General features: G+C 47.8%; 1 protein-coding gene across 1 annotated transcript in view; it reads right to left on the bottom strand.

Annotated features, from left to right (window-relative positions):
* Window positions 1-7,969: 7,969 nt before the first annotated feature.
* Window positions 7,970-11,412, bottom strand: part of SUGP2 (SURP and G patch domain containing 2) — an 18,115-nt gene continuing 14,672 nt past the window's right edge. Inside the window, 3 exon segments of the mRNA XM_006885868.1 lie at window positions 7,970-8,090; window positions 8,664-8,800; window positions 10,331-10,392. Coding sequence (XP_006885930.1) covers window positions 7,970-8,090; window positions 8,664-8,800; window positions 10,331-10,392 — 320 coding nt within the window.

Below are 11,412 nucleotides of genomic sequence, written 5' to 3'. Positions count from 1 at the left end.
TCAACACAAGAAAACAGAAATCCTCACCACTGAACCAATAGGCAACATCAGGATAGATGGAGAAGACCTCTGTCAAGGACCTCTTCAAAATGCTAAAGTGCAAGAATGTCAACTTAAAGACTAAGGCACACCTGATCCAAGCCATGGCATTTTCAGTTGTTTCCTATGCATCTGAAAGTTAGACAGTAAATAAGGAACAAAGAATTGATGTTTTTAAATTATGATGCTGGCAAACAGTACTGAATATATAATCAACTGCCAAAAAAGAATAGCTAAGTCTGTATTCAAGTCTGTAAGGAAGGACAGAGTGCTCCTGAGAGGCAAGACCATCAAACTTCATCTCACAAAATTTGGGAATATTTTCAGGAGAAACCAGCCCTTGAAGAGATTCATCACGCTGGGAAAGTTACAGTGTCAGAGAAAGAGGAAGACTCAACGAGACAGATTGGTACACTGATAACCACAGTGGGCTTGAACATGATGGGAGATTGTGAGGATAGTGGCGGGATAGGGAGAAGTTCAGACATGCTGTTCACAGGTTGCTGAAAGTCATAGCTGACTCGATGGAATCTGACAGCAATTTATATGTTGTTTGTTGTTGTTATGTGCCGTCGAGTCGCCTGCGACTCATAGCGACCCTATATACAACAGCCCTAAACTCCGCTCTGTCCTGTGCCAATCGCACTGTCTGACACTCCCAACCCAATTATCCCAGTCACTGAATCAATCCACCTCATAGAGGGCCTTCCTCTCCTGCGCTGTCCCTCCACCCTCCCAAGCATGATGTCCCTCTCCAAGGACCGGTCTCTCCTCACAACATGTCCAAAGTACGTTAGACGGAGCCTCAGAATCCTTGCCTCCAAGGAGCCACCTGGTTTAACCCTTTCCAGGACAAATCTGTTTGTTTTCCTAGCAGTCCATGGTATTCTCAATACTCTTCTCCAAACCACAGCTCAAAGGCATCAATTCTCCTTCTATCCTCCTTGGTCATTGTCCAACTCTCTGATGCATAAAAGGTGATTGCGAAGACCATGGCCTGTATCAGATGCACCTTAGTCTCCAAAGAGATACCATTGCTCTTCAGCACTTTGGAGAGGTCCTTAACAGCAGACTTTCCCATGGCAATGCACCTTTTAATTTCCTGGCTGCTGGTGCCAAGACTGTTGACTATGGAGCCAAGCAAACTAAAGCTGTGTACAATCTCAATCTCTTCACCATCTATCCTGATGTTGCCAATTGGTCCAGTGGTGAGAATCTTTGTCTTCTTGACATTGAGCCTCAATCCATATTGCAGGCTGCAGTCCTTGACACTCTGCAGCAGGCGCTTCAGGTCCTCCTCAGTTTCAGCAAGCAGGGTTGTGTCATCCGCATAATGCAGGTTGTTGATAAATCGTCCACCAATCTTGACCCCACATTTCTCCTCATAGAGCCCCGCCTCCCGGATAATCTGTTCTGCATATAGGTTGAAAAGGTATGGAGATAGGATGCATCCCTGGTGTACGCCCTTCCCAATTTTGAACCATGCAGTGTTCCCTTGCTCTGTTCTGACGACTGCCTCCTGGTCCAAGTATAAGTTTCGCATTAGAATGATCAAGTGTTCTGGGATTCCCATTCTTCTCAGAGTCAGCCACTGTTTGTTATGATCTACACAGTCAAAAGCCTTTGCATAGTCAATAAGCACAGATAGACATTCCTCTGGTATTCCCTGCTTTCAGCCAAGATCCATCTAACATCAGCTACAATATCTCTAGTACCACGACCCCTTCTGAACCCAGCCTGGACTTCTGGTAGTTCTCTGTTGATGTGCTGTTCCAGTCGTTTTTGGATAATCTTCAGGAAAATCTTGCTTGCATGTGAAATCAGTGAGATTGTTCTGTAGTTTCCACATTCTGTTGGGTCACCTTTCTTTGAGATCGGAAAATATCGATCTCTTCCAGTCAGTTGGCCAAGTGGTCGTTCTCCAGATTTCTTGGCACAACTTGGTGAGCACATATAGGGCAGCATCTGTTAACTGAAATATGTCAATTGGTATACCATCTATTCCTGGAGTCTTATTTATGAAAGAATAATTTTGTTGAAGATAAAAAGTCACAGCAGTATCTCAGCAGGGCACCACAAGGAATTCAAGCCAGATTTAGGACTTGGAATGAGTGGCGTCACTGATGTCAGATGGATCTTACTCAAAAGCAAATGTTTATCTGTGTTGCACTGACTCTGAAAAGTATAGATAACAAGTTATGGGTAACATTGTGAAGAATGGGAAATCCAGGACCTTAACTGCACTCACATATAACCTGTAAATGGACCAAAAGTTGTTCAAATATGAAATTTAGACCAAAAAAGGGTGTGTGTATGTGTATGTGTGTGCGTGCACGCGCATGAGCACTGTCAAGGGTGTAGCCTTTCACTAAGAGTATTCAATCTGCATGCTGTGCAAATAATACAGCAACTGGACCATATGAAGGATTCAGCAGCAGGATCGGAAGAAGATTCATCAGCATCCTGAGGTATGTAGATGACACAATCTTCCTTGCTCAAAATGACTTGACGCATTCACTTAAGATCATGGACTTCCGCCTTTAATTAGTATCGATTACAGCTCAGTATCAAGAAAACAAAAATTTTCACAACTAGATCAGTAAATGACATGGAGAAAAGATTGCCAAGGATTTCATTCTACTTGGATCTACAATCAACACCTGGAAGTCACATGACATACTGCATTGGGCAAATCATCTGTGAAAAGGCCTTTTTAAAGTATTAAAATCTCAAATGTCACTGTAAGAATTAAGATGCACCTGACCCAAGCCATGGGTATTCCCCCCGCCGCCCCATTGTTTCATATGGATGTGAAAGCTGGAAGGTAAGGAAGACCAAAGAATTGATGCCTTTGAATTGTAGTGTGGTCAGAGTACTGAACATACCACAGACTGCCAAAAGAAGAAAGAGGTCTTGGAAAATGTGCAGCTGGAGTGCTCTTTAGAGGCGAGGAGGATCAGACTTCGTCTCAGTTACTGTGGGCATGTTAGCAAGAGGAATTAAGTGTTGGAAAAGAACATCTACTTAGAAAAGTATAGGGATAGTGAAGGAGGATTTTCAAGAGATTTACTGACACAAGTGGTTCCAAAAATGGGCACAGTGGAAATTGTGATTGTGCAGGTTCGGGGAGGGTTGAGATCTCTGTATGTATATACTTATATACTCCGTATAATGATTTTATTTTGAAGACTAAGGTGTATCTTATTCAGGCCATGGTCTCCTCTATCACCTGCTAGGTATCATATGATGAATAATGGCAGAAGAATTGATGCCTTTGAGTTCTGGTGCTGGATAAGAGTGTGGATTATCCCATGGACTGCCAAAAAAGTTGTTCTGGAGAGGGTGCAAAGATGGAGGCAAAGATGGCAAAGCTTCACCTTTCATACTTTGGACATGTAGCTAGGCAAGGCTATTCCTTGCAAAGGGACCTCATGCTTGGAAAGATGGACTGTCAGTGAAGGAGAGAAAGATCCTCAAGATGGACTGACCCAGTGACTTCTGCAATGGGCCTCTAGTGTATCAGAGACGAGGATGACCCAAGAATAGGGCAGGGTTCAGCTTGGCGGTTCACAGGGTCGCTGTGAGTAGTGCTCGACTCAATGGCAACTAACATGTATGGTTCATGACTAGGAGCCAACTTGATGGCCCTTAATGTCAACATGGCACCAGGAAAGGCTAGTCCCTGGGGGTCGTCATCTTGCTTGGTAAAGCAAAGCAAAGACGACCTTCAGTGAGATAGACAGTGACTGCAACATCAGCTCAGCCAGCCTCAAATGAGGATGGTGTAGAAGTAGGCAGGACCACAGGACCTCCTGTGGTCCACTGGGCCTCACTGAGTCAGAACTCAGTGGCACCAAATCAGTTACACCTGGAAAACATTTGAAGAGGCCAATTCACCAGACTGAGCATGATGGACGCTTTGTCACTGTTTTAGGATGGACGAGTGGTGAGGAGGGTGCCTTGGTGCTCTGCCCCATGTTTGTTATGTGCCATTGAGTCACTTGTGACTCATAGTGACCCTATGTACAACCCTGCTCTGTCCTGTGCCTATCTCACTGTCTCCAACACACCCACCCCCATTACCCCAGTCACTGGATCAATTCAGTTCGCAGAGGGTCTTCCTCTCCTGCACTGTCCCTCCACTCTTCCAAGCATGACGTCCCTCTCTAAGGACTGGTCCCTCCTTGCAACATGTCCCAAGTACGTCAGACCAAGCTTCAGAATCCTTGCCTCTAAGGAGCAGCCCGGCTTCCCCCTCTCCAGGACAAACCTGTTCATTTCCTTAGCAATCCATGGTATATATTCAATACTCTTCTCCAGCACCACAGATCAAAGGCATCAATACTCCTATCCTCCCTAGTCATTGTCCAGCTGATGCATAGCAAGTGATTGCAAAGACCATGGCCTGTTTCAGACTCACTTTAATTTCTAGAGTGTCATCATTGCTCTTCAGTACTTTAAGAGGTCCCCAACAGCATGACTTTCCCATCACAGTATGTCTTTTAATTTCCTGGCTTTTGGTGTCAAGAGTGTTGACTGTGGAGCCAAGCAAACTAAAGCTGTGAATAATCTCAACTTCTTCACCATCCATCCTGATGCTGCAATTGCTCCAGTGGTGAGAATCTTTGTCTTCTTGATATTGAGCCTCAATCCATATTGAAGGCTGCAGTCTTTGACTTTCTGCAGCAAGTGCTTCAGATCCTGTTTCAGCAAGCAGGATTGTGTCATCTGCATAATGCAGATTGTTGATGTATCTTCCACCAATCCTGATGCCACACTTCTCATACAGCCAAGCCTTCCAGATAGTCTGTTCTGTATATAGGTTGAAAATGTATGGAGATCCCTGGAGTACACCCTTCCCAATTTAATTACCCTCCCAAAGAAAATGCACTCAACTGTCACTTAAACACATATGGACATGTACATACCCGTGTATCACAATCTGTGGGCATCTGTACATCTGTGCACATAAGCTATAGGAAGCATGCATACCTGTGCAGGACCAGAGGCATTTATGTGTGTGGGTACCTGCATGCACAGGCTGGTGTGGGAGTCCGCACAGGGCTGGCCTCCACTGAAAGCAGGCAATTGGTGCCTGGGGCTTCTCCTACCACACCTTGCCTCTCAAAGTCCTGGGGTACCCCCTAGAGCACGGAGAGCTGCAGAGAAAGGTGCAGAGGTGCCTCCAAGGCCTGAGTAGTTGGTTTCCTCTTCTAGTTTTCCCAGCCTCTGGCTGCAGTCCACAGGGAGTTATGCATCAAAGGTGATGCCTCTCCGGCAGTCAGAACCCACCAGTGGCTCCACAGGGGACAAAGATAATCTAATCTCCAGGCTGATTATAGATTCTGAAAACCTGGAGAGTCAGCAAAGTTGGTTCTAAACTGATAGCACAAGTTCAGGGGAAAGTGACAGGCTGAGTGGACAAGGCCAAACTCCTGAGAGGAACCTGCTTGCAGAGTGGGGTAACTCCCTCAATGGCTCTGAGGGAAACAGTGTCTCTCACACTCACAGATGCCTAGGATACCCGCCCTGTGTGCCCTCAACTCACCTCTCATTTCTGAGCTGGGTAAACACATACATTTGACTCACTTGTGAGGTATACTGACTTGTTACAAAGGTCACAGCATCAGGAACAACCCCAAGAGGAGACTGAGCCCTAGCAGCTCCTTAAGGGGTGTCTCATAGCTGCTTTCTTATCAGTGACCCTGGGCAACCTGCTACATGTAGCAGCATACTGCCTTGTGCTAAAGGGTGTCAGAACAGTGTTTGGGTTTTGTTTTTTGACCCTTAAGAGGCTATCTAGGGATAGGGGGACAATGAAGCTTGGGGATGCTGGGAACAGGTCTCTCTCTCTGACTCTCTTGCTGGTTTCTGTGCTCACCACCCCTAGATGTGCCTTACCACCTCCTCCCACCTGTGACTTTACGGGGCACCAAGGAAGCGAAGCCCCTAGCTAGGTAATGTCAGGCACAAGAAGACCAGAGTTCTATGTGGAGATCAGAGTTTTCTCTATGTTTATTGCAACTGCTACGAGATAAACAACATTCACAACAAGAACAATATCCCTCTTTAACACCACAATGTTGTCTAGGTTTACCAAGGACCAAACACTGAGAGCCCTGTGGATCCCAGTGGAAGACGAAGAGCCAGCACTTGGCAGCTGGCCAGCACTTCCTGATGCCTGACGTCCTCTCAGAGACCCTGGAACCAGAGAAGAGAGGAGACAAACGTGACCCCGCAGAGCAGCACTCACTGAGCACACTGAGGGCATGAAAGCAAACCAGGGGCTCCAGTACCTACAACACTGGTCCCCAGAGAATGTCATTCTTGGATCCAGCATTCCTGTCTGTGGGAACTTCCTAGGTGTTTACCCTTTAAAATGTGAGGGTCATAGTTTCAGCACAAACTAAGAGAAATGGTTAAGACAGTGTCCATACCCTGGAAATCCTGCTGCCCCCTGGCCTGCTCTTTTGACTGAACCTGGATCTCAGTTCATCCTCAGGGCTAGATTCTGGCTGCTGAAACCACAGAAACCTCCAGAAACAAGCAGCCATGAGGATTCCTCAACTTAGTGGCTAAAGCTGACCCCATGAAAAACCAGAGATGATTGGCATGGGGTTTGGGTGTGGCCCCATATAACAAGTAAACTAGAGGGCAGGGGCGGCAGCTGCTGCTTCAGTCTTCCAGGCCCACAGTGCTCACACGTATTTAAAACATGAATAGTTGCTTTACAAGAGAGGATTCACAGTCACCGGGAGCAAAGGTGGCAAGTCTGAAGACACTTGAAATAACAAACAGGGGCAGCCCTGCTCCCTTCATCCCAGTGCTCTGGTCTCTTCTAACACAGCTCTGTGGGCACAAGCAGGCATCCTGTGGGCAAGCCTTTGCCCTTCTGCAGAACCTACTGTGGCTCGTAAGGAGACAAGGGCCTCGAGCTGCTAGTGGTTCCCCCACTGACAGGAGTCACAATGAGCTGTGACTCCATCAGCCTCCCTGATGCATCACCCCTTAAAAAACTTCCTAATATAAAGCTCTGGCACACCCAGTCTCTCCACCCACTGCAAGAGCTTCCAAGGCTTGAGGATCACATGCTATCTACACACTGGAGAACAGTAAGAACCCAAGATCTCAATTGTTCTGTGCCCTGTATGTGGTCAGAGCTGGTCCTCTGAATTAGAAAACCTGCCAGAGGTTGGAAGAAAACAGATTCAGAGGTGAGAATCGAAGACTCAGTGCCTACCGCTAAAAGCACTGAGAGGAAATGGAGTAATCAGCAGCACAACTGAAACAGTATATTTAGTTTTCTTCCAGAAAAGCCAAACCAGACTCCCAAATACCAAATGCCAGCACTCTCTGGCTGGCTGGGGCTGAGTTCCAGGTCCAGGTCTCTAATAGGCAATGGAGAAATGGCTGCTTCAGGCTTCCATCATCCATCGTTATTTTTGAACCATACAGGTAAAAAATAATTTTTCAAAACTAACTTGAAAACTAGGGGCGGGAAGAGGGGAGTGGTTAAGAGTGAGGTTACTGTCTGAACCCCTTCAGAAGAAACTGAGGACCTTAGTACTTGGCGAGTCGCCACCCCCAAAGCACTGGCATCCACATCCACCCACAACCTCCCGGGACGGCAAGTCCACTCCTGCCGGGAGAACAGCCTGTTTCCGGCTGGCAGCACAGGGTGGGCGGCCATCATCTGTGAGACAACTTGAGAGACAGAACCCACCAACCGTTTGTTCCACAAGCACGCTGCAAAGCAGCCCAAGGGCCACTGTGCACCACTGACCCGGGTCACGAGTAGGAAGGCACATACAGCTGGGGCTCTACTTGGTCCTTCAGCCAGTTCTGGCAAGCTGGGGGTTGCACATCTACCTTTTAGGGAAGAAGGTGCCCCAGGCTAGTTTGCAGATCCAAAGAAGCCCATGTATCTTACCTATTTGTTTGCTCGTTTGTGTCTATACATCTGCATCATCCTCTGTCGAAAGACATCAAAAGTGTCCTCTTTATCCTCCTGTCCGTCGGCCCCCAGCCCCTCTCCTTCCGAGGCAGTGCCCCTGTAGAAACAAGAATCAGTCTGCCTTGTACCCGGGCAGGGTGGTTAGCCCAGGGTACTCTCATCTTTAGGAATGCCACCCACAGGCTCTGATCACTTGGTGGCCCATCAAATCATCAAGATGAGCTGTTTAAGTTAAAATCTAAGATATGGCTAGGGAGGCCCTAGGCTGTACTGACCCCATCGCTGCTCATAACTGACTCCTGAAAACTGGGAGAGGTTCTAGGCCTCAATTACACGGAAATAGCACTCAGTTCTGGTGAGGACAGAACAGAGGAGTCAGACAGACAAACGGCAAAGGAGAGAGGCAACCTGTACATGTGGATGGTCAGCCTCATGTCTGAACCTCTACTGATAAAGTCAGAAACATGGCAGTGTTAAGCCACAGTCTAGGCAATGGGGAGTCTGGTCTGGCTTAAGACTAAAAGACTAAGCTATTGCAGCCCCCTCCCTGACATGGGAACCTGCCACCCACCAGTCCCTTTCCCAAACACAGTGAAGCCCACAGTCCTCTCCCCCAGGAACAGTGCCACCCACCACAGTCCGGAGTCCTGTGGGTACCACTACTACGTACACGCTGACTGGCTCCCGGATGCCACCCCCACAAGAACCCAGGCCATGGCCCTCCTTCCAGCCCATCTTCTGGAGCATCTGGAAGCCCAAGTTCTTGTCGGTCAGCTTCTGGTGGGCAAACTCCAAGTCTTTGGGCTTCTGGGCAGAGAAGACATGGATTCAGCACAGCGAGCAGGCCTCATTCCTTTTCAGGAAACAGCTCTAAGCCCTGGGGCTCAGGTCCCCAGACTCCCAAGAGACAAGGCCACAGAGAGCTGCCTGGGCAAGTTGGTGTTCACAGTTCTGGGATCCCCCTTGCTCTGACAGTGACGAGGACTAAGCTTGTAACCCTAGGTCAGACACCATAGTGAACATAGTGCAAGGTGTGGCCAATGTCCTGGAGTCACAACATCCCCCATGAGGGGCTTTGAAGCTGAGCTGCCAGAGCCCAGGTGGGGTGGTTACTAGCCTAAGGCACAGATGGAGCAGCTGAAACCACCAGGCTCTCAGTCCAGCTTCTCAGGTTCATGTGACCAAAACAGCAATGCCAGTGAGGAAAATGGCTGGGAGCATCACGTACCAGGATTTTAGGATCAGTAAACCTACGTAGAGTGCAAACTAGAGTGAGGAAGGGCATTACTAATGGCAAGTGAGGATGTATCATGAGAGAAAGCTATGCAGGGATGAATGGGAGCCTGAGACATAGTGGGAAATGAGCGACTAGAAGAAAGTGGGTTGGAGAAGTGTAAGAAGGCCAGTGTCCCTGCTGACTCATTAACCTCTGTGTACCCTGAGGGCTCTGGCAGCATCTGTACCCTAGAAGCAGCAAGTCTGCAATAAGTCAGAGTGATCTATCTGTTCGCCCACTGTAGAAGCACCCCAAGGATAGGGCTAGAGTTTAAAAGGACCCTTGGGACCTTGTCTCCAGTCCTGGGAGGGTCCCTACTGAGCTAGGATAACCCTATGGGAAAGAGATGATCCTGGGGTTTCCGGAGAAATGTAGACAGCTCCAGGCACGGTCTGTCCTGAGCCACTGAGTCCATCACTGCTTTGTAAGCATGTGTGAGGATGCCACCTTTTTTCTTAAGAGTTGAATCTGGGCGTACCAGTTGTCAGCCCATGATCTGCTCCATCATGCAAGCCCCAAGAAGTAACTCAGGTGAAGGACAAGTTCCCACATGCAAGAAACTGTTCGAGTGGGCACAACAAAGGGTGTGGGCAGTAATTCGTGTCTAAGAGTGATGTTACCTGGTTTCTTTAAAATGCTACAACTTGAGCTGGGAGGTGTGGGACATATGAGGCGAGTCCAAAACCTGCCATCATGCCACTATGATGGATCTTCCCATTACTATCTCTTGCTAATGCACAGGCTGTACAAGCGTGGGAGAGAAAGAACAGCTAATGGAAATGTTAACCACACAGTGAACCAGCTCTCAACACCTTGACAGATTTTGATTCTGACTGTCTCGACTGCAAAGCTCCAACCTCATCATCTCAACCAGCTTCAAACACCTGCTAACCGGATGACCAGTCTGACCTCTACCTTGTGTTCCTGGAGGGTATGTAATGTGCATGTGTACGGCTATGCTCTGTGTGCTCACACCCCAGCAAAACATGGAGATACAGAATCTGTGCACCTTTCCAAAAACTCATCACATTCCTCAAGAGGATTCAGTGGAGCAATCTCACCTTCTTTCTGGACATGGGACGACCCCGGGGCCTGTCATAGGCAATTCGAACTGGCTCATGAACTAGAAGACAAAAAAAAAAGGATAAAGATATATGTGTATGTATGCACTGTCATCCAAAAGGGATAAACTTCAAGCTCACATTCCCCGAGGCCTTCAACTGGCATGTGCCCTGCACATGTTTCCAGAGTGGGAAAGGTCTGAGGACACAGCTGAGATGCACTGTGCTTACTGAGTAGCTACTCAGAAGTAAATCCCCGAAATTTATAATAAAAGGGCTAGTTTGCTATGACAACAGAACAATTCCATGCTTCAGAGGATGAATTATTCCCCAGGTTAGTGTCCCGTTTATGTATGACTCCTCTGGGAGAGGAGTAAAGTCCACATCGAACAGCAACCATGCTTCTCAGCCAGAACATGATTTTTTGATGGCAATCTCATTTCGTCCCCTTGGTCTCTCACAGAATCTGGAGCTCCCAGAACAGAGAAAGCAGACTTTACTGTCTTGGAGGACACATGTGGAGGACACTGTGGTGGTACAACAGCTAGAGTTCTATTTTCCCCTGATTGGTTTTCAAATATAATCTCAGTGGGAGGACACGAGGATTGTGATGGGTTTGGAGAAGTTAGTTCACTGTAGCCCTCACTCACCAGGTCCATCGGCTCCTGCCTGCCCTGCAACAGAACCACAGCCTGAGAGAGTAAGAGGAACAGAAGCCGTGGGAAAGGTGGAGCAAATGTCCACAAATCATGTCCTGGGAAGCACCAGCCCAAAAAGTGAGCTTTTAATTCTGTCCAATGACAGCTTAAAAGACTCAGAACACAGGTCGGAAACCAGGTCAGGGCTGCAGCAGGAGCATGGGGAAGGGAAAGCAGATGGGACACGGCCATTTCTAAGAGTGAATTTTATCTTGTAAGAACTGATCTCAAGAATTCTGATTCTAGGGGAGCTCTGGTGGCCTAGTGGCAAGGAGCTGCAACTACAATCCCAGAGACGAACGGTTCAAATCCACCAGATGCTCTGCCGGGGAAGGAGGAACAATCTCCTCCTGTACCAGTCAGATCTGATTTGACGGTACACTC

Source organism: Elephantulus edwardii, unplaced genomic scaffold (genome assembly GCF_000299155.1).
Source record: "Elephantulus edwardii isolate Elephantulus edwardi_28Jun2011 unplaced genomic scaffold, EleEdw1.0 scaffold00045, whole genome shotgun sequence".
NCBI lineage: Eukaryota > Metazoa > Chordata > Mammalia > Macroscelidea > Macroscelididae > Elephantulus > Elephantulus edwardii.
This window is presented reverse-complemented; position numbering and strand designations above follow the sequence as displayed.